The 24,189-nt window shown below is 40.6% G+C and overlaps 1 protein-coding gene across 1 annotated transcript in view; it reads left to right on the top strand.

Annotated features, from left to right (window-relative positions):
* Nucleotides 1-1,816: 1,816 nt before the first annotated feature.
* Nucleotides 1,817-24,189, top strand: part of LOC126191478 (serine/threonine-protein phosphatase 2A activator-like) — a 252,675-nt gene continuing 230,302 nt past the window's right edge. The window contains exons 1-2 of the mRNA XM_049932362.1: nucleotides 1,817-1,932; nucleotides 2,023-2,111. Coding sequence (XP_049788319.1) covers nucleotides 2,079-2,111 — 33 coding nt within the window. The 5' untranslated portion in view covers nucleotides 1,817-1,932; nucleotides 2,023-2,078. The remainder of the gene's footprint in view (nucleotides 1,933-2,022; nucleotides 2,112-24,189) is intronic.

Genomic DNA, 24,189 nt, shown 5'->3' with positions numbered 1-24,189 from the left:
TTCTAATTTTAATTGTGTATAGATACTATTACAGTATTTTGATAATGAAATGACGTTCACAATAGTTACAGTATTTGATAATTTCGACATGAAGTATATTTGCGTTAATGACTGTTGACATAGTTTTTGAAGGCCTCTCTGACACTCCTCGCTCTTCTTGAAGCACTACTGTTTGCTCTGTCATTTTGGAATTTCACATCTGTATTTTCAGGCGAGGTACTGAAGAATAAATGGAAGAACCTACGTGACACTTTCCGCTCTGAACTCAAAAAAACTCGTGCTGAACGTTCAGGGGACGAAGGTGGCATGCCGCATTTCCAATCCAATTGGCCGTGGTACGAGCTAATGACCTTCCTGACTTACATAATGACGCCACGGAAGACCAAGACTAATGTTCATCACAGTAAAAGAACAGCATCGCAACACGACGACGCACACGACGACGTACCATTTTCACCAGCTCTTACAGAGAAAGAGAGTGTTTCACCTGATGAAACCAACCAAGCCAGGTCTTCAAGACTGTAAGTTCAGAGGGTAGCATTTCGATGCCTCCTCCCTCACCCACCCTACACACAAACCAAAACAAGAGATCCAAGAAATCGACAAACTCTGAGTTGCTAAATATAGAGAAGCAAAAGTTGAAGCTAATTGAGCAACAAATGTCGAAATCAGAAACGCAAGATGACAGCTATCAGTTTGTAGTGAGTTTGCTGCCAGCAATGCGAAAACTATCACCAGCAGCTCAGTTGAAAGCCAGGATAAAAATTCAGCAGGTTCTTTTGGAAGAATTGGAACAATCTACCACTTCCACTGCACATTCGTTGATGTCACCCTATGCACCTGAAAATCCAGTTGAAATCGTAATTGCTGGAAATCCGCAGAATGAAATAGTCATTTCTGAAATTGAACCTGATGACATTGTTATTTCGAGCCACCAAGATTCTGAAAACTTTGATACTTAAGTGAGTGAACTGTGATGTATTTTACTTCTCATTGTCAACTATGTCAAAATTTATTAAAAGAAAGTTTGAATCTATCACAATTTGTAAATCTTTCATAATAAAATGATTGCTGTAAACTTAATGTTGTACTTACCTAATGGTGATCATAACTTTTTCAGGGGTAATAGCCATTCTGAAATTTGTGTTTTGCTTCTGTAATCTATTTGAAACAGACGACACTATATAATCAAATGTCTCTGTACTCATTCTGGATAACTCCAAAATTTATCCTCATCTTTTCTCAAATCACTGTACCAATGATGAAATTCTCCTAAAGCCCTCCTCTCCTTGTTGACTTCAAGCACCCATTCACGACTGCGTAGAATTCTCAAAGCACTGTTTTCTAATAAAAAAAGAATTTACTGGGTCGAGGAAACACGACATCGTGCCGAGACTGCTCAATTGCTGGCCAGATCGCGCGCGCGCGCGCTGTATCGTGTGCAATGTGAACGCTCCATCGTATTGCATCGCTTTGGCCATTATGCTTCGCATCGCGCCGCATCGCATCGCAGGCAGTGTAAATGTACACTAACATAGCGCGGTGGATTTAGTGACGTGTATTTGATATCACTGCATCTTCATTTCATTTAACAGCATACAAAGAAAAATATCCAAAAAATTCGCACTGAACAAGGTGACTCCAATGGCTAGTGCACTTGACATTCTGGATGACGGCGGTTGAAACTCGCGTGCGGCCATCCTGATTTAGATTTTCCGTGTTTTCCCTAAATGCTTCAGGCAAATGCTGGGATGTTTCCTTTGAAAGGGCATGGCCGATTTCCTTCCCCATCCTTCGCTAATCCTATGAGACCTCCCCCAAATTAGCCTATAAATACTGCACATACAAGGGATAAACAATTATTTTTGCCAGAAAAGATAGTGGACACTTTAAGTTCCAGACATTCCAAATCAGTGTGTCAATTACAAGGAGGTGCGGTTTTTCTTTTTCTCATCTTTTTATTTTCTTTCTTTTTTTCATCCAAAGAAGTGACAGTTTTATACATTATTAGTTTTATTTCAGGTGTTGATGACCACGAGTTTATTACTCCAACACAGACGGTTCTGTGCCGAGAGGACATGTACGTATGGAGAAGATCACAAACATGTCATGTAAGTTATGGCGACAGTAGGCTACGTGTTTCCTTTGCAACATCTATGGATCACACAAACTAGTGTGTTGAAAGACAAGCGCTTACATTGTTATGAGCAGGCATTCTGTTGAGAACAACTGTTGTGAGTACTATACACCAGACTTGGGAACATGCTGTACAAGATCCTGCTTCTGACGGTTGAAAAAAAGTTCTTTAAGTAGTTAGTGTTAATAGAAACAACTGGTAGTGTATTATATGTGGATATTTAAATAGCAGTATTGATTTAATCTCAGTACTGTTTGGGGGCACTTCATTACTGATGTCTCGCATTGGTTTGTCTCTACCACAACATTCCCCACAAGAATAGAGAGAATATAGTGCCACTGTAATTGATAACTTATTTTTAATTCAAATGCTCTTTCTTGAAGTAGATGTGAGCCTATAATGAAATGTTTATGTGCTTATGGTGATCAAATGATACATAGGCTACCTATCAACCATATTTTGCTAAGAGTATAGTCTCACAAAATTATAAGTGCTGTCTGAGTTAAACTATTCAGAGATAATTTAGGGGAGACCAGGGTAAACTGTAAACACTTTCTACTGATACAAGTTATACTTTACCCTACACAGCCCCCAATAGCAGTTATCATCAAATGTGAAAACTAATCTTATTTCTACATTTTTCTTTTATTAAAAAGTAGGGTTTAGAATACTGGTACATGTTTTAATTTAGTCAGTCCTTTAATAGGTTGTTTACATTATCACTCACTGAGAGATGTAATTATACACCAAAATTACTGGTACTGTATAGCTGTAGAAATGAAATATGTATTACTAAACATTACAGGCCTAGAGTTGTTTAAATTGCTTTTTTTTCTCTCCTTAATTTAGATACAGGTATACAATTACCTGTGTTCACTTTTTGATGGGTGAGAAGTCTAAGAAAAATGAAGAATACAGTTACAGTGTATTATTAAATATGTTTACAAAGTCACATCTGTTTGAGGAAATACATAGCCATCATAAAACCTTTAATATCTTAATCAAATGTGAAAATTCTAATTTTATAAAAATCAAACAATGGGAACTTCAGGTTGGAATATCAAAAATATCAGGAAAAGGATAAATTGCTACTCACCATGAAAATGACACCTTGAGTTGCAGACAGGCACAACAAAATACTTATAATTTAGTATTTGGCCAAAACCTTCTTCAGGAAAGATAGCAAACACACATTCAAGCACACTTCATGAACACATGAGCACCATCTCTGGCAGTTCAAACTGGAATGCAACTGTCACTTTGAACAAAAGCAGCAATCTGTAGGGGCCAGGGAAGGGAATGAATAGGAGGGTATGGATTGGAGGAGAGAAGAATGCTGTTTGGCAGAGTGTGCAGGGGCTAGGTGGACACATAAAGGCTGCCAAGCATGGCATAGGGGACAGTGGAGTAGGGATGTGTGGGGGGGGGGGGAGGGGTGGAAAAGAGAGGAGGTGGGAGGGGAAAGACAGACAGGTGCTTGGCAGAGGGCAGCACACAATGAGGCTGAGGGGATGTGAATGAGTGGGTGGGGTGGGGGGTGATAGGACAGAGGGGGTGGAAACTATTGGGTGGAGGGTGTTGAGACAGTAAGTTACTGTAGGTTGATGGTACCATTATAATTTCATGAGTGGAGAATGTGTTGTAAAGGTAACACCTGTCTGCATAATTCAGAAAAGATGGTGGTGGATGGGAGGACCCAGATGGCCCGGATTGTGAAGCAGCCATTGAAATTAAGCATGTTATATTCAGCTGAATGTTGTGCCACAGCATGATCAACTTTGCTCTTGACCATAGTGTGGCAGGGGCTGTTCTTCCTGATGGACAGCTGGTTGGTGGTTATACCAGTATAAGAAGCTGTGCAATGATTGCAGCAGAGCTGGTATATGATGTGTCTGCTTTCATCCCAGGCCTGGCCTCTGATGAGATAGATAAGCCTGTGACAGGACTGAAATGTAAGTTCTGTGAGTGTGGATTGGGCAGGTCTTTCACCTGGGTCTTCCACAGGTATATGATCCCTGTGGGAAGGAGTTGGGATTGGGATAGTATACTGATGGAAGGCATGTTGTCTAGGTTGGGTGGTCACCATTTAAGGGGGGGGGGGGGAGGCAGTTGGTGGGAAGGATCTTGGGTAGGTTATCCTTCATTTCAGGGCATGATGATAAGTAATCAAAGCTCTGAAAAAACGTGTGGTTCAGTTGTTCTAGTCCGGTGAGGTATTGGGTGGTGAATGCAGCACTCCCTTATAGCTGTTTCTTAGGGGTGGTGGGTGGATTGGGGATGTGCGGGGATGTGGCACAGGAAATCGATCTGTGGAGTAGCTCTGGGTGATAGTGCCTGTCACCTTCAGCATAGTGGGCAAAGGAGCTCTTGTCACAGCAAATATACAGTCCCTGGGCGCCCAGGCTCTATGGGAGAGGTTTTTTGGTGTGGGAGGAATGAAAGCTGTCAAAATGCTCATTCTATTGGTAGTTGGTGGGTTTAATGTGGATAGAGATGTGGCTGGAGCCATGAGAGATGATGTCAACATTGAGAAAGGCGCCCTGAAATAAGGGATATCCTACCCAAGAACTTTCCCACCCAACATACTAGTCCTTCCCTATGACACTCCCAAACACAACCACTTGCCACAGGGATCATATCCCTGTGGAGGACTCAACTGGAAGACCTGCCTGATCCACACACCCAGCACTTACTATTCTAGTCCTGTTACATACTTATTCTACCCTGCCAGAGGCTGGTGTCATATACCAGCACTGCTGCAAAAATAGCACAACCTTTTATATTAGTATGACAGCCAACCAGCTGTCCACCAGGATGTATGGCCACCTCCAAACTGTGGCCAAGACCACAGTGGAGAACAAGCAAAGTGGTGCAGTGGTTAGCACTCTGGGCTCACATTTGGGAGGATGACAGTTCAATCCCGCACCTGGCCATCCTGATTTCGGTTTTCCGTTATTTCCCTAAATGGCTCCAGGCAAATGCTGGGATGGTTCCTTTGAAAGGGTACAGCTGAATTCCTTCCCTGTCCTTCCTTAATCCGATGAGACCAATGACCTCACTGTCTGGTCTGTTCCCCCAAACAACACAACCACAGTAGACTACCTGGCAGCACAACATGCCAGCTGAACATAACATGATTGATTTGAATGGCTGCTTCACAACCCAGACTATCTGGATATTCCCTCGACCACCAGATTTTCTAAACTGCGCAGATGGAGTTATAACTGTTCCCAATGGTTTCCACCCCCTGTGCCCTATCATCTTGTTCCGATTCACATTCCCTCGCCCTCAGTGTGTGCACTTCTATGCCAATGCACCCACCCATCTTTTCCCCTCCCTGCTCCACTTATTTTCCTCTTCAGCCTTTCCCTCTGCCCCCCTCCCACCTGCCTGCCCTATAGCCTCCCCAACCCTGTGCATGGCAGTCTTCATGTCTCCATCTGGTCCCTCCAGGCTTTGCTAGACAGTGCCCTCACCAATATCCTGTTATCCCTTCCCCTACACCACTCATCCAGATTGCTGCTTTTCTTCAGCGTTACAGTTGCATTCTGGTCTGAGCTGCCAGAGATGGTCATCACATGTGCACAAGTTGTGCTCGCTTGTGTGATTGAATGTGTGTGTGTGTGCTTTCTTTTCTGAACATGGCTTTGGCCGAAAGCTAAATCGTAAATCTATTCGCTGTGCCTAGCTGTGACTCAGCATGTCATCTTTATCGTGAGTAGCAATCTATCCTTTTCCTTATACTGTTAATTATATGAAAACATATTCTTATACAAAAAGCTACAAAATTTTTATTGTTCAATGAATTTTAACAACACATAGATCTTTATTCAGTCTTACAAAATTTCAGTTGTATGAGGAAATTTTAGTTTGAAGTTCCCCTCTGAACTTATAGTTGTAGCCATATGTTTTTGTATCAGAAAGATCAACTGTTGATGTATCTAGGATTGATGGCAAGAAGAACTGTGCTCTCCCTTTCTATAGAAAATTGACTGTAGCATATGCTTCACACAGATCTACCACCTGCACTGCATAAAATCTACATCATTTTTCCTTTGGAATTTGACTAGAACCCAGACCTCCAACTTTGGAGCAAGTTCTTCTTTAAAGAACTCTTCCTCTGTTGTATTTGGTTCCTTGCCACTCAGTTTGTAAACTGTTCCCTTTGTCAACCAGATACATCCCCTACTGGTTTTCTGACATTGAGCATTCTTCTGATTTTCTTTCACCAACTTCCCTTTTATGACTTTTGGTTGCCGCCTTCTTATACATTAAATTTTCTTCTATTTTTGATTTTCCTTTATGCTGTGAAGATCTTGCACTTGCAGCTTCATTAAGTCTCTTCATTATTCTCTCCACAGTTAGAACTTCACTACATTTTGCCTCTTTTAACTGAAGTGTAAGAGTTCTCTTTCACTAGTTTTGCTCCTATCCTCAGATCAACTAATTCCTTTTCCCTTATTTCACTTGCAAAAATGTCAAGTACTATATCTGTAGGTTTAATGGAAGATTTGTGTCTTATTCTGGTGCTCAAGTGTACAATTATTGTTTCCACTTTCTGCTATGTTGTTCTTCTTTTATATGGCTGCAAGTCTTTATCTGTAGTCATATTATCCAATTCAACAACTAGCCTAATCCTAGAAATGTGTGAGTTACATCATCCTACAGTGCCTTTTGATTGGACCTTTTTGCAGAGTTTGTATCACCTGGAAAGAAAAGGTTTGTGTCAAAATTAGGTGGGTCTAGAGGAAAGATGTTTGTGGATTCAAAACCTTTCTCACATTTTTCAGGCTTTATTCCAGCCTTCCAAACTGAATTTAACATTTCGAAGAACCTTCACTTACTCAGTCATCCACATCCAATACCCATTCCTTCTTTGCTGAATTTTACCAGTTCTTTATTCCACATGATTTTTAAGGGTCCAAATACACACTTATCAAGTGGTTAATTAAAGGACTGGGTAATATGACGAGACAAATTTTTGACAAAGTTGCTTTTTCAGATAGGTGAAGGCTAATGTGGCTGGCATGTTCATCAAATATCGATATTGCTTCTGGTCTGGTGTGCTGTCCATGTACCCATTGAACGTGTGGAATAAATACATCCATAAACCATTGGCAAAATATTTCTTTGATCTGTCCATTCTTTGTTGTCCCATATGTAGTTCCAAGGAATGCATCTTCATATGCCCCAATGACCTTGAACTGCCTCTCACATTCAATCAGTTATGGGAAAGCTGTGCCATCACCACCTATGCAAGCCAGAACTGTAGTGTACTCTTGGCTGGAACCATCTGAAACACAGTTGAAAGGCTTTCCTTACCCTCCAATGGCCCTCAGTTTTGTTGGATCACTTCCCATCAGCATTAAATACAAATACTGCCTTGCTGATTTCTACTTTTTCATTTATACATTTGAAGAGAGAATTTAAATTATAAAAAGAGTATACAACATCAGGATTCTGTCACTATTCAAACCTTCTGAAGACGTTTATGCCCTTTTAAAGAAATCTGGATTCTGAATAATGAAACCACATTAAGAGTCATCACCTGGCACATCATTTTTAAATGGGATAAAAATATTATTAGCTTTAATTTAACATGAAAGTACCTCTTTATGGTATGGATAAAACATTTTTGCAGGAGCTATCGAACACTGATCAACTTTTTCCTCCGTGTGAAAATAAAGAACTGTGCTTCTCACAGCTCCAGTTTTATTTGTTGATACTTTCATGCCTTTAATTGTGTGAAATATGACCGATATTGGAACTGCATACCACTCCCCAAATTCACAATAACTACTGTTATGATTTTCAACACCCCTGCCAGCATTTTGCAAACCCTTAACTGTATAGCTGGGTGGAGGCAGCTTCCCAATATAGTTTAGCATTGAAGACAGAACAAGACTTGTTAATAGTTACCTTGATTTCACAGAGTACTTGCCCACGATAGGCATAGCTCCCGAGTTCGGGTCTTGGTCCAGCATACACTTTCAATCTGCCAGGAAGTTTCACGCTGATTTCATGTCTACAATTAACCCATCAATTGAAAGTATGAAGTAAATGTAAATGAACCATAACCTGCGGAAATTGGTTATGACGAAGTCGGAAAATTAATAAACATATGAAATCTACAGCATACACACTGAAGAGCCATGACGAAGTTGGAAAATTAATAAACATATGAAATCTACAGCATATACACTAAAGAGCCAAAGAATCACACCTGTCTAATATCACCTAGAGCCCCCGCGAGCATGCAGAAGTACCTCAACACAATGTGGCATGGACTGAAGTAGTGCTGAAGGGATTTGACACCATAATCTTGCAGGGCTGTCCATAAATCCATAAGAGTACGAGGGGGTGGAGATCTCTTCTGAACAGTACATTGGAAGGCATTCCAGATATGCTCAATAATGTTCATCTGTGGGGAGTTTGGTGGCCAGCAGAAGTGTTTAAACTCAGAAGAGTGTTCCTGGAGCCACTCTGTAGCAATATGGGATGTGTGGGGTGTCACATGTCGTGTTGGAATTGCCCAAGTCCGTCAGAATGCACAGTGGAGATGATTGACTGCAGGTGATCAGACAGGAAGCTTACCGGTATGTATGTTTCACCTGTCAGAGTCATATCTAGACATCTCAGGGGTCCCATATCACTCCAACTGCACACACCCCACACCATTACAGAGCCTCCACCAGCTTGAACAGTCCTCTGATGAAATGCAGAGTCCATGGATTCATGAGGTCATATCCATACCCATACTTGTCCATCCGATCGATACAATTTGAAACGAGACTCGTCTGACCAGACAACAAATTTACGGTCATCAACAGTCCAATGTCAGTGTTGATGGGCCCAGGCAAGGCATAAAGCTTTGTGTTGTGCAGTCGTCATGTGTACAAGAGTGGTCCTTTGGCTCCGAAAGCCTTTCATTGAATGGTTCGCCCGCTGACACTTGCTGATGGCCCAGCATTGAAATCTGCAGCAATTTGCATAAGGGTTGCACTTCTGTCATGTTGAAAGATTCTCCTCAGTTGTCATTGGTCCCGTTCTTGCAGGAGATTTGATGTTTTACCAAATCACTGATAGTCATTTGTGAAATGGTTGTACAGGAAAATCCCCTCTTCATCACTACCTTGAAGATGGTGCGTCCCATCACTTATGCACTGACTATAACACCATATTCAAACTCACTTAAAACTCTATATCCAACCATTTTAGCAGCAGTAATCAATCTAATAACTGTGCCAGACACTTGTTGTCTAATATAGGCGTTGTCGACCGCAGTGCCGTATTCTGCCTGTTTACATATCTCTGTATTTGAATATGCATATCTATACCAGTTTCTTTTTTGCTTCAGTGTAAATCATAGAAACTGAATTCCAAGAAAAATAATAGTATGTTTTCACTTACTGAGACAAAGAAGAAGTAAGAGCTTGTTTTCTGTCTTTTTTATACACTTTCACAACCTGTTTAGAAACAAACAGCTGTGTAGAATTGGCACCAAAATACATTGACATGTTTGCTGACATACACACCCTAATTTTCACCACATTTCAAGTCTTTCTACTGGCAGTCTTAAATTTATAACTGCTTATGTTGAAATTCACCTGCTGTTTACAGTTACCATGATGAGCAATGGGAAGAAGTGTGCCAAGGACACAGAGTAAAAGAGAAATTTAATTCTTTCCAAAACAAATATGCTTACACTACCACTACTCCAATTTTATTGTGTGATAGATAGGACTTCAGTTGAAGCTAAGAGATATGGTGGTTAACATCTGAGATCAAGATATCTGGTGTCAAGAAGAGAGAACTTTGTTTAAAGCAGATTACTAGCTCTAATCCAGACTGAAAAGCTCACTACAAACAGTAATCTATTGAAAAATTATTTACCATATCATCCCAAAAACGGCACCACACACTATGCACAAAAAATTCCAAATACAAAGCAAAAGAATTTGGAGTATTATCCTGCATGAAATGAATGAAGTAGTAAGGTATTGTATTGTATTGTGTGGAACTGGGGACCTAGAAATGATGGAGAGGCTTCGTCCCTGCCATAGCCCTCAGTGGTACACAACCCCACAACAGGCTACAGCAGTCCACTCACCCCACTGCCGCCCCACACTGAACCCAGGGTTATTGTGTGGTTTGACCCCGGGAACTTCTCACACTAGACGAGTATTAACCCCAATTTTTGCATGGTAGAGTAATTATGGTGTACATGTAGGTGGAGAAAATGTTTGCGCAGCAATCGCTGACATAGTGTAACTGAGGCGGGATATGGGGAACCAGCCTGCATTCGCCGAGGTGGATGGAAAACTGCTTTCAAAACCATCCACAGACTGGCTGGCACACCAGACCTCGACACTAATCTGCCAGGGCGATTCGTGCTGGGGACTGGCACGTCTTCTCGCTCGGAAAGCAGTGCATTAGACTGCATGGCTAACTGAGCGGGCAAATAGTAAGGTAAATTATACTCAACTCCCAGATGACAATAGCCGGAACACAAATGATATTAATTCAAATAATTGGGCCCAAAACTCAGTCTTCTAATGGCCAAGAAAACACAAGGACAAAAAGATGACCATTGTAAGCAGATCAATTGAAATTAAACTAGACACTGAATAGCCGTGGAAATGAAATCACATAAATCATTAGGTCACTGAAATGCACTACTGTTCTGGTTAAGATGGTATTTTAATGAAAATTATTAAAATTTTTTGGTAGTGTGGCTTGGTCTTGAGTTACTTTTCGTAACCAGTCAATGAATTTAGATGTATTTTGTTGAACACTGAAGTATGCAGTAGTAACAACTTTTTGGGAAAGTGGAACATTGGAGGACTTTCCAAAAAAGGTTTGCTGATGATGCGATTGGTAAACAGTCCAAACATATTCATTCCAGACACAGTGTGGAGAATAATGGAACAGACTTACAACTGATAACAACTTACAACAGGTAACAACTTACAACAGGTAACAACTTAACCCTTAATTTTACAAACACTCATGCTATGTAATTTAAAACAAATACAAACAAAATGACTCACAGATAACAGAAGTAAAGCTCAATGAGTATACACTGAATAAGGCTCCAAATGTGAAGTGCTTAGGGATCCACAGAGATAATTCATTGAGGTGGCGCCAGTGTAGTTAACCAAAAGATCAGTTTTTCATGCTTAGCACTTAGAAGTCTCTCCCGCAGTGTTGCCTGTAGACAGGATTGCTAGCACACTTTGATTACTTTCATTGAAAGCTATTCTGTAGTACAATCTTTTGGAGCAGTGCAGCTTAAGTTAAAAAAAAATTATTCTACAGAAGTATGTAGTTAGCATATTCTGCAAAGTTGATAAGCAAATATCTTGCAGAAGCCTCTTCAGGGACCTAGGGATTCTTACCCCTTCATGTCAGTACAGGTATTCCCTAATGATATTTGTGATTAATCACAAGAGTCAATTTAGAATGATGTAGGCAATGGAAAATTGGAGAATATTTCATATAAGTTTCCTGTTCATGTTATAGTTTTACATGGAGACTGCAACCTACCAGCTATGTACTGGGAGACTGAAGACATTAAGATTGGCTGTAGGGACAGGGAACAGTGCGAAATTGTTCTGACTGCCTTATCCAAAAATTACCTTGACAGTTTATCAGTGAACATACTCAAAAAGAAAACATCTTAAACCTGCTAATGATCAACACATCTGAACTTTTTGATGCAGTTAGCATAGCACACAAAATTGGTGATCATAAGCCCATTACAGCATCACAGTATTTGGCTGTAAATAGGAATACAAATAAAACAGGAAAATCTTTCTGTTCAGCAAGAGCAGAAAGAAACAGATTTCAGATTACCAGAGAATTCAACATAAAAATTCCATATGCAGCACTGACATTGTCGAACAGCAGTGGACAAAGTTCAAGTGCATTGTAAAACACTGCGGACACGTAAGTGCCAAGCAAAATTGTGAGTGATGGAAAATGCCTGCTTTGGTTTGACAGCTGTATTAGAAAGCTGCTATGAAAACAAAGAGAGATTCACTGCAAATTAAATGTAGCAAAGCCTCACAGACAAACAGAAACTAAACAAAAACAAAATTAGTATAAGGGGGGCAATGTGTGAAGTATTCAACGAATTTGAAAGTAAAATAGAATCTACCAACTTGATAGAAAAACCTAAAACTTTTGGTCTTGTGCTAAAGAAGTAACCAGATCGATGTCATCTATCCAGACACTGTGACCATAATGGCATTGATGCAGAGGATGGCATCTATCCAGACACTGTGACCATAATGGCATTGAGGCAGAGGATGGAATGGAAAATACTAAATGTCTTTTTCCATAATTGTTTCACAGCAGAAGATAACACTGTAATTCCTCTCTTAAATTGTTACACGAATGACAAATATCAAACTAAGCGACAAAGAGATAGATAAGAAACTGAAATCACTCAGCAGAGGAAATACTGCTGGAAAAGACATGGTACCAGTACAACAGCAGTGTACTATTGGATTCTGAAGGAGCTAAGTGTTTATAATGATTGGAAAAAACATTTTTGCATGTAATCAATGCAAATGTGGATAAAGCATATTCTTAAAGCCATGCACTGGAATGGGATAAATCCACATGGCATCATGTAACTGCCAGCTGTTTGGAACTGATAGGTCCATGTGGAGCAATCTGCCACTGACCACTCCCTCATTGCTGCCTTCCATCCCACTCTCACCTGCTGCCTGGCTGAGCTAGCCTCAGCAGTCGTGTGCGCACGCTCGTTAAGCATGACCCGTGATCAAACCTCTCTCTCCATATGACAACAAATGACTGTCGTGTAACTACATATCGATCCAGTAAATGTTCAACTATTCTTTTAAACTTGGGCCATAGTTACTCTGCATGCTCCTGCCCTGTGATGAAAGTTTCAAGTTTCTCATTGAGATATGACACTACTGATGTTTTATCCAGTTTACCGAAAATATCTATCTTTATGCTTATTTCAGTTGCCCTTAGTACTTTGGTGATCATTGTTGCCACAACTGTGCCATGATCACTGATACTTGTTTCAATGTGGAATCCTCAAAGAGGTCAGTTCTATTTGTTGCCATTAGATTCTATATATTTCCATCATCAATGGGTTTTGGATTAGCTGTGCTAGGTAGTTTTCAGAGAAGGCATCTAGTAATGTTTCATTGATTGTCTTACCACATCCACAACTAACAAAGCTGTATTTTTCCCAATTGATTGTTGGACAATTAAAGTCTCCACCAATGATTACGCTATGATTGGGGAAATTTATGTACAACTGAACTGAGGTTTTATCTAAAGTTGTGTAGGTGTGACCTGTGCTTACTTCAAACTACTGGGCACAGGTTTTGTTCAAGGGCTCTACAATAGATTATAGATAAAACAGGGCTAAACCAGCCACAAATTTAGTGTAGAATCTCATAGGGATTCCATCGGGCCCTAGGGCTCTGTTAAATTTCAACAATTTTAGCTGTTCCTCAACACTGCCGACACTAACACTTATTTCAAACATCGAGTCAGTGATATTAGGATTAAATTGTTGCAATTCTCCTGGGTTTTCCTTTGTAAGGGAATTTTTGAAAATGAAGTAGAGCATTTCAACTTTAGCTTTGCTACTGTCAATTTCAATCCCTGTTTCATTTACAAGTGACTGGACACTAACTTTGGTGCCACTAACAGCCTTTACATAAGGCAAGAATTTCTTTGAGGTTTTTGAAAAACCATTTGACAATATTCTGCTACAGTAATCATTGAAGGGTTCACACATTGCTCTCTTGACAGCCAAGGGCATTTCGTTTAGCACCTCTGTATCTATAGTTCTATGCTTTGCGTTATGTCTTTTATGCAGTAGTCTGTTTTTCTTTAGAAAGTTCAGTACAGTTACTCCATACCATGGAGGGTCCCTCCCATTATGAACTGTTCTACTGAGTACATATCTATCCAATGTATGGTCAACTATTTTTTTAAACTTGAGGAATAGTTCCTCTACATCAGTGATTCCCATCCTGCCTGAGAACATTAGCCCCACGTGCAGTCACGTATTAGCTAGTAGCCCCTCTTCCTCCCTCCAACCCATCACCTTCAGCATTAGTACCTAACTAAATTTTTGGATGAAATAATTTTCTTTGAACACTTAAATTTTAGAAAGGTATAACATAAATGATATTCGGCCGGCCGCGGTGGTCTCGCGGTTCTAGGCGCTCAGTCCGGAACCGTGCGAATGCTACGGTCGCAGGTTCGAATCCAGCCTCGGGCATGGGTGTGTGTGATGTCCTTAGGTTAATTAGGTTTAAGTAGTTCTCAGTTCTAGGGGACTGATGACCACAGATGTTAAGTCCCATTGTGCTCAGAGCCATTTGAACCATTTGAACCATAAATGATATTCCTCTGCCCCCCCCCCCCCCTCAATGAACCATGGATCTTGCCATTAGTGGGGAGGCTTGTGTGCCTCAGCGATACAGATAGCCTTTCCGTAGGTGCAACCACAACGGAGAAGTATCTGTTGAGAGGCCAGACAAATGTGTGGTTCCTGAAGAGGGGCAGCAGCCTTTTCAGTAGTTAAGGGGCAACAGTCTGGATGACTGACTGATCTGGCCTTGTAACATTAACCAAAATGGCCTTGCTGTACTGGTACTGCGAACAGCTGAAAGCAAGGGGAACTACAGGCATAATTTTTCTTGAAGGCAAGCAGCTTTACTAAATGATGATGGCGTCCTCTTGGGTAAAATATTCTGGAGGTAAAATAGTCCCCCATTCAGATCTCTGGGCAAGGCCTACTTTGGAGGACGTCATTACCAAGAGAAAGAAAACTGGCATGCTATGGATCGAAGTGTGGAATGTCAGATCTCTTAATCGGGCAGGGAGATTAGAAAACTTAAAAGCGAAATGGATAGGTTAAAGTTAGATATAGTGGGAATTAGTGACGTTTGGTGGCAGGAGGAACAAGCCTTCTGGTCAGGTGTGTACAGGGTTATAAATACAAAATCAAATAGGGATAATGCAGGAGTAGGTTTAATAATGAATAAAAAAATAGGAATGCAGGTAAGCTACTACGTAGCATAGTGAATGCATTATTGTAGCCAAGATGGACATGAAGCTCACACCTACCACAGTAGTACAAGTTTATACGCCAACTAACTCTGCAGATGATGAAGAGATTGAAGAAATGTATGATGAGATAAAAGAAATTATTCAGATAGTGAAGGGACACCAAAATTTAATAGACGTGGGGGACTGGAATTTGATAGTGGAAAAAGGAATAGAAGGAAAAGTAGTAGGTGAAAATGGATTGAGGGTGAGGAATGAACGAGGAAGGTGCCTGGTAGAATTTTACACAGAGTGTAACTTAATCACAGCTAACACTTGGTTTGAGAATCATGAAAGAAGGTTGTATACATGGAAGAGGTCTGGAGACACTGGGATGTTTCAGATAGATTATGTAATGGTAAGACAGGGATTTAGGAACCAGGTATTAAATTGTAAGACATTTCCAGGGGCAGATGTGGACTCTGACCACAATTTATTGGTTATGAAATGTAGACTAAAACTGAAGAAACTGCAAAAAGGTGGGAATTTAAGGAGATGGGACATGGATAAACTGAAAGAACTAGAGGTTGTAGAGAGTTTCAGAGCGGGCATTAGGGAACAATTGACAAGAACAGGGAAAGAAATACAGTAGAAGAAAAATGGGTACCTTTGAGAGATGAAATAGTGAAGTCAGCAGAGGATCAAGTAGGTAAAAAGACGAAGGCTAATAGAAATCCTTGGGTAACAGAAGAGATATTGAATGTAATTGATGAAAGGAGAAAATATAAAAATTGCAGTAAATGAAGCAGGCAGAAAGAAATACAAACGTCTCAAAAATGAGATTGACAAGAAGTGCAAAATGGCTAAGCAGGGATGGCTAGAGGACACATGTAAGGATGTAGATGCATATATCACTAGGGGTAAGACAGATACTGACTACAGAAAAATTGAAGAGCTCTTTGGAGAAAAGAGAACCACTTGTGTGAATATGAAGAGCTCTACATCTACATCTACATCTACATCCATACTCCGCAAGCCACCTGATGGTGTGTGGCGGAGGGTACCTTGAGTACCTCTATCGGTTCTCCCTTCTATTCCAGTCTCGTATTGTTCGTGGAAAGAAGGATTGTCGGTATGCCTCTGTGTGGGCTCTAATCTCTCTGATTTTATCCTCATGGTCTCTTCGTGAGATATACGTAGGAGGGAGTAATATACTGCTTGACTCTTCGGTGAAGGTATGTTCTCGAAACTTTGACAAAAGCCCGTACCGAGCTACTGAGCGTCTCTCCTGCAGAGTCTTCCACTGGAGTTTATCTATCATCTCCATAATGCTTTCGCGATTACTAAATGATCCTGTAACGAAGTGCACTGCTCTCTGTTGGATCTTCTCTATATCTTCTATCAACCCTATCTGGTATGGATCCCACACTGCTGAGCAGTATTCAAGCAGTGGGCGAACAAGCGTACTGTAACCTACTTCCTTTGTTTTCGGATTGCATTTCCTTAGGATTCTTCCAATGAATCTCAGTCTGGCATCTGCTTTACCGACGATCAACATTATATGATCATTCCATTTTAAATCACTCCTAATGCGTACTCCCAGATAATTTATGGTATTAACCGCTTCCAGTTGCTGACCTGCTATTTTGTAGCTAAATGATGAAGGATCTATCTTTCTGTGTATTCGCAGCACATAACACTTGTCTATATTGAGATTCAATTGCCATTCTCTGCACCATGCGTCAATTCGCTGCAGATCCTCCTGCATTTCAGTACAATTTTCCATTGTTACAACTTCTCGATACACCACAGCATCATCTGCAAAAAGCCTCAGTGAACTTCCGATGTCATCCACCAGGTCATTTATGTATATTGTGAATAGCAACGGTCCTATGACACTCCCCTGCGGCACACCTGAAATCACTTTTACTTCGGAAGACTTCTCTCCATTGAGAATGACATGCTGCGTCCTGTTATCTAGGAACTCCTCAATCCAGTCACACAATTGGTCTGATAGTCCATATGCTCTTACTTTGTTCATTAAACAACTGTGGGGAACTGTATTGAACGCCTTGCGGAAGTCAAGAAACATGGAATCTACCTGTGAACCCGTGTCTATGGCCCTCTGAGTCTCGTGGACGAATAGCGCGAGCTGGGTTTCACATGACCGTCTTTTTCGAAACACATGCTGATTCCTACAGAGTAGATTTCTAGTCTCCAGAAAAGTCATTATACTCGAACACAATACGTGTTCCAAAATTCTGCAACTGATCGACGTTAGAGATATAGGTCTATAGTTCTGCACATCTGTTCGACGTCCCTTCTTAAAAACGGGGATGACCTGTGCCCTTTTCCAATCCTTTGGAATGCTACGCTTTTCTAGAGACCTACGGTACACCGCTGCAAGAAGGGGGCAAGTTCCTTTGCGTACTCTGTGTAAAGTCGAACTGGTATCCCATCAGGTCCAGAGGCCTTTCCTCTTTTGAGCGATTTTAATTGTTTCTCTATCCCTCTGTCGTCTATTTCGATATCTACCATTTTGTCATCTGTGCGACAATCTAGATAAGGAACTACAGTGCAGTCTTCCTCTGTGAAACAACTTTGGAAAAAGACATTTAGTATTTTGGCCTTTAGTCTGTCATCCTCTGTTTCAGTACCATTTTGGTCACAGAGTGTCTGAACATTTTGTTTTGATCCACCTACCGCTTTGACATAAGACCAAAATTTCTTAGGATTTTCTGCCAAGTCAGTACATAGAACTTTACTTTCGAATTCATTGAACGCCTCTCGCATAGCCCTCCTCACAGTACATTTCGCTTCGCGTAATTTTTGTTTGTCTGCAAGGCTTTGGCTATGTTTATGTTTGCTGTGAAGTTCCCTTTGCTTCCACAGCAGTTTTCTAACTCGGTTGTTGTACCACGGTGGCTCTTTTCCATCTCTTACGATCTTGCTTGGCACATACTCATCTAACGCATAATGTACGATGGTTTTGAACTTTGTCCACTGATCCTCAACACTATCTGTACTTGAGACAAAACTTTCGTGTTGAGCCAACAGGTACTCTGAAGCCTGCTTTTTGTCACTTTTTCTAAACAGAAAAATCTTCCTACCCTTTTTAATATTTCTATTTACGTCTGAAATCATCAATGCCGTAACCGCTTTATGATCGCTGAAACCAGTTCTAAGCAAAGAAGGGAAAGCAGAAAGGTGGAAGGAGTATATAGCACCCTATACAAGAGCGATGTACTTGAGGACAATATTATGGGTATGGAAGAGGACATACATGAAGATGAAATGGGAGATCTGATACTGTGTGGATGATTTGACAGAGCACTGAAAGACCGAAGTGGAGACAAGGCCCCGGGAGTAGACAACATTCCATTAGAACTATTGATAGCCTTGGGAGAGCTAGCCCTGACAAAATTCTACCATCTGGTGAGCAAGATGTATGAGACAGGCGAAATACCCTTAGACTTCAAGAAGAACATAAGAATTCAAATCCCAAAGAAAGCAGGTGTTGACAGGTGTGAAAATTACTGAACCATCAGTTTAGTAAGTCATGGCTGCAAAATACTAACACGAATTCTTTACATGCAAATGGAAAAACTGGTAGAAGCTGATCTCAGGGAAGATCAGTTTGGATTCCATAGAAATGTTGGAACACATGAGGAAATACTGACCCTACGACTTATCTTAGAAGATAGATTAAGGAAAGGCAAACCTACGTTTTTAGCATTTGTAGACTTAGAGAAAGCTTTTGGCAATGTTGAGTGGAATACTCTCTTTTACAGGGTGTATACGACCCGGGACAACCGGGAAATCCGGGGAAAACCCGGGAATTTTTTCATCCGGGAGAAAATCGAGAAAAACCCGGGAATTTTTCATTGTTTTAGCTTTCAGTTAAATTTTTTTTTAATTTTGGCTGCAGAATTGATTCTCTAGCAAAGAATGTTATTGTATCCTGCTACTGGAGAATGATACTGCAGCAATAAAATATAAACGAGAGGGGAAAAAAGTAAAACTTTAGTGACAAAGGAAATGTGCAATTTACAACAACAAAAAACTGTGCACGTACAAGCGTTTGCAAATAGCAAAAATATGTCAAAGGCCATAGGGCACAGACTAATTCTTCGTAACAATAAACTGCTTGCTATGAGCTTGACGTCACAACTGTTCACATTAGGTTCGTTTGACCAATTGCCAGCGGTCTGTTGCGCATGCGCTTTTGACTCGCGTATAAGCAGTACCTTCTCCCGCTACTTGAAGTTTGACTGTTAGCTGTGTCGGTAACAGCAGCAAGCAGCCTGATGCAAACGAGAAAAATTTTTCTCGCGCGCCATAGCTGCCAGATTCACGCTTGCACAGTGTTGTCCGAGATGTAGTGGGGAGGGGGTTAACCTCCACGTGACGCGTGTTTACCTTAAGTGATTTCGCTGCTTCTCTTCGTGTACAGCTCCCAAGTCAAATGAAAACAAAACGGATTTCTGTGGCCGGGGAGCTATCAAGTGAATTAAAATATATTCACATAATTATGGAGGGCAAAAATATATTATTAATTTCAGTTTTCTGATTTTATTTTATTTCCAAGTTAGTAGCAGTCAAGCATTAATCACCTTGCAGAACAGTGAAGTTATTTTTGCAAGTTTGCTAAAGAAATTTGGCTTTATTAATCTTTCCGCTGAGGCAATCATTTTATTTGAAACGAAGTGTTTCATTCTACAGTATTGGCTAATTCCAACTTTTCGCTGAATTTCAAGTGCACGTTATCATCTTCTGCCATACATAGCATTATGCCATAATAAAGAACCAAAAATGAGATCGTAGAGTACTGGTACTCCAAGAAAATTTACATCCCAAAAACCACACTGGAAAGCTTATTATCAGATGGGACATACTTCATTGTGAATCTGGAAAAAGCCAATTCGCATTTCAAGCCGAATTATGCATTTTAGTATGGTTTACGAAATTCCGATGCTCTTTGGAGTACCCTCTGTGCCCTGTTTCTTTTGTGGTGTAATGTAAGCTCTTTTAGTGCTTTATACACACGAACATATGGGCTTCCTACACCACTGCAGTTGCACACTCACAATAATGCCTGTTTTCTGGCGCTCTCTGGAAACTGGTAAATCGAACCTATTTCTAACAGTCTTCGGATAGTATTGCGAACGGTGGTTAGAAAAGCTTTACTTTCAAAGTAAATTTCTTTTTACCCAAGATGAATTATGTTACGTGTGAGAAAGTGGGATGGATATCTAAATCACAGGGCGTTCGAAACTGAACAGTTTGAGGACCAGCCACTTACAAGAATTTCGAGCCGAGACATTTATGTCATAATATTAAATTTACTGGCACATTTGTGTGATGTATCTTAAAGTATAACACACGCAAAAAAGATCAATATTACATGTGAAAGCTAAGATTATGTTGTAGCGTGTTACTCTTAGAGACTAATATTATATGTGAAAGCTTAGCTTTTATTGTAGATATACGGTACTGTGTACATTAATGTAAACCGTTAACTTTTCCTCTTGTGTGTTCGCGCTATTTAACCAGTGATCTTGCTATTGGCTGACTATAACACGTGTCCTATGCTCTGAATAGCTGCTGTCATCGGCTGACGAGATCTGGTGGCTTGAGATACGGCTCGCTTACAAAATGACATCGCAACCTCGGTTTCAACGATACGCAAACTAACGCGCTGTGTTTGGTGCAATTCGAATTTATACTTTCGTAATAAGAATATATGCAACGTATATGTTGCTGCAAACCGAAGGTCTTTCCAACACTTCTCTCCTTTTATTTTTTTATATTTTTATTTTTTATTAAAAGTCTCTTCAAAACTTCTCTGCCCGTCTTTTTTCTTTTTTCTTTTTTTTTTTTTTTGGAAAGTTCTACGCGATTGTATAAAACGTTAACCATTCAAAGAATTGATAAGTTTTACAGTTCCGAGGGAAAATCTACGGAAAATCTGTCACTTAGCACAGAAAAAGTGTATTTTCGCCCGGGAAAAAGTGTATTTTTTAAACGGGATATCCAGGAATAAACCGGGAATTTTTTTCCTTGTCCCCGTATACACCCTGTTTTAAATTCTGAATGTGGCAGGTGCGAAATACAGGAAGAAAAAGGCTATTTACAATTTGTATAGAAACCAGATGGTAGTTATAAGAGGCAAGGAGCATGAAAGGGAAGTAGTGGTTGGGAAAGGAGTGAGACAGGGTTGTAGCCTATCACTTATGTTATTCAATCTGTATATTGAGCAAGCAGTAAAAGAAAGAAAAGAAGAAATTGGAGTAGGAAATAAAATCTATGGAGAAGAAATAAAAACTTTGAGGTTTGCTGATGACATTCTAATTCTGTCAGAGATGTGGAAGAGCAGCTACGAACAATCCTGTTGGAAGAACATCCACAACTGTGCATGTTACTAGAGGTTGAAAATCCACTTCAGTTGTAAATTTCTTTTTTATCACGACTGGTTTTGGGCTCTCATAAGCCCAGCCTCAGGTGTTGCAACTGTGCTGTGGCCCCCAGGCACGGCGGTGGACATGTACTAGGGGCCGTGTGCTACCTCTGAGCACTGGGGGCGCCACAGCACAGTTGTGACACTTGAGGATGGGCTTACGAGAGCCCAAAACTGGTCGTGATAATAAAAGAAATCTACAACTGAAGTGGATTTTCAACCTCTAGGAAGAGCAGTTAAACGGAATGGACAGTGTCTTGAAAGGAGGATATAAGATGAACATCAACAAAAGCAAAATGAGGATAATGGAATGTAGTAAAATTAAATCAGTTGATGCTGAGGGAATTAGATTAGGAAATGACACACATAAGTAGTAGATAGAGAAAGTGTTTAGTAATGTTTCACAGGATGTCTTGTCATGTCCGCCACTAGCAAAACCATAATTTTCCCAAGTAATTGTTGGATGATTAAAGTCTTCACCAATGATTACAGTATGATTGGGGAACTTACATACAAGTTCACTGAGCTTTTCTCAAAAGTTTTCGGTTATTTCAGGAGATGAGTCTGATGGGTGATAGAAGGATCCATTTATCATTTTATGTCCATGCCTGGCACTGAGTTTTGTCCAAACAGTCTCACTTGCATCTTCTATTTCTATCTCAGTGGGTTTGAGTTTCTTGTCTGCTGCGACAAATACACCACCTCAATTTCCCGTTTTCTTATCTTTTCATTTTGCACTTAAACTTTTTGCAAATATTTCACTGCTATCAGTTTTAGGTTTCAGCCAGGTTTCTGCACCTAGTATTGTGTGAGCATGTCAGACTGCTATAGCAAGAACAAACACAATTTATGTAACATAGTCCTTTATAGAGCAACACATAAGATACGATGAAGTACAGGTTCCATCTGGCGCTGAACACACTGACTGGACAACAGTAATACAGTTTACAGAACTGGCTGACCACTCATTTGTGATTGCTTAAGTAATACTCTTTCTTTGGCAGCTCACCAGAAAGCATCAGAGGACTGATCCAAGTGGCCTCTATAAGCAGGCCTGTGAACTGCATGGGCTCATGATCTCTGAAATCGTATGCTTCATCAATGAAGGTACACCACTCCTCCCTTCTAATGGTGGGAAAACCACATATGTGCATAAAAACACTAGGCACTGAAAGATACATGGTACAAAAAATGCATGGTACAGAAGATAAGTACTGGTACCGGAAAAGCACTGGTACTGAAGAAGCAATGGTTCCACATAAGCACTAGTATTGTGGGGGGAAAATCTCTCAAGGCACTGAAATCACAAACCATGGGAAACACCAATGTTGGCGTGTCGTGCCATCAGTCGGTAATGGGACTGATAATGATTACAGGAAAAGGAAGAGAGCCCACTGCTGCAAACAATTAGCTGCCTTGTCCTGCACAGAAGCAAAAACGTTAAAAAGAGCAACCAACACCTTGTGATCTGTGATTAAATGGAACATAGAACCATAGATGTGAATTTTCTTCAGGGTGAACACAGTCGCTAAAACCTCCTTTTCAATCTGAGAATATAGTTGCTGAGTGAGAGTTTAAGACTTGCAAGCATAAGCAATGGGTCTTTCACATAGTTGTCTGTCAACACCACACCAAGACCATGTTGAGAGGCATCTGTAGCCAACACGAGATGCTGAGCTGGCTGAAAAGTGGCCAGACATGGGGCAGACTGAAGCTTAGATTTAAGCACACGGAACAGAAGAAAGCCACATTTTTATGCAAAAGCATGAAGGGGCTGAGCCAAGTGGATGCCTCCAGTAAAAGCTTACAGTAGTACACAACTTTAGCTAGAATTGTCTGCAGTTCCACAGCAAAGCCATAGTTTTGTCAACAAGGTGACACAATGACTTGACCCTTGTGCTAGAAACCTCAGAACCTAGCTACTCAAATAATGGCTGAAAAAACTGAGATTTGGCTAGTTTTCACTTGAGACTCTCAGACTGCAAAACAGAAAACAACAGTTGGAGATTTCTAAGTTGGTCTTTGTTGAAAGAACCTGAAACAACAATATCATCAACATGGTTGATGCAGCCAGGCATAGAGGCTGTTAGCTATTCTAACAAACACTGAAGAATTGTGAGTGTGCTAGTGACACCAAAAGCCAAGCTTTGATATTTGTATAGGCTGAAAGGTGTATTGACAATGATAAGGCACCCAGTGGTCTGATCCAAGGGGAGCTGCAGGTATGCTTCTGACTAATCAGTCTTGGAGAAGTAGTGGTCACCTGATAATTTTGTGAGCAAGTCATCAGGGCAGGGCAGTGGTTATGTATCTATCACAGACTGTGCATTAATTGTGACACTGAAGTTGCACAGAGATGAAGTTTACGCATCAGCTTCTTAATGATGACCAGTAGTGCGGCCCCTTCACTGGAAGAAGTAGGCTGAATGACATCAAGCGACATAACATAATCTAAATTGACCTGACAGAGTCGCACAATGTGACAGGCACCTGCCACGCAAAAAAAAAAAAAAAAAAAAAAAAAAAACCCTCAGAGCAGAGCGTCTGC

Source organism: Schistocerca cancellata, chromosome 6 (genome assembly GCF_023864275.1).
Source record: "Schistocerca cancellata isolate TAMUIC-IGC-003103 chromosome 6, iqSchCanc2.1, whole genome shotgun sequence".
Lineage (NCBI taxonomy): Eukaryota > Metazoa > Arthropoda > Insecta > Orthoptera > Acrididae > Schistocerca > Schistocerca cancellata.
The sequence above is the reverse complement of the archived record's forward strand: the minus strand, read 5'-3'. Positions and strand labels throughout refer to the sequence as shown.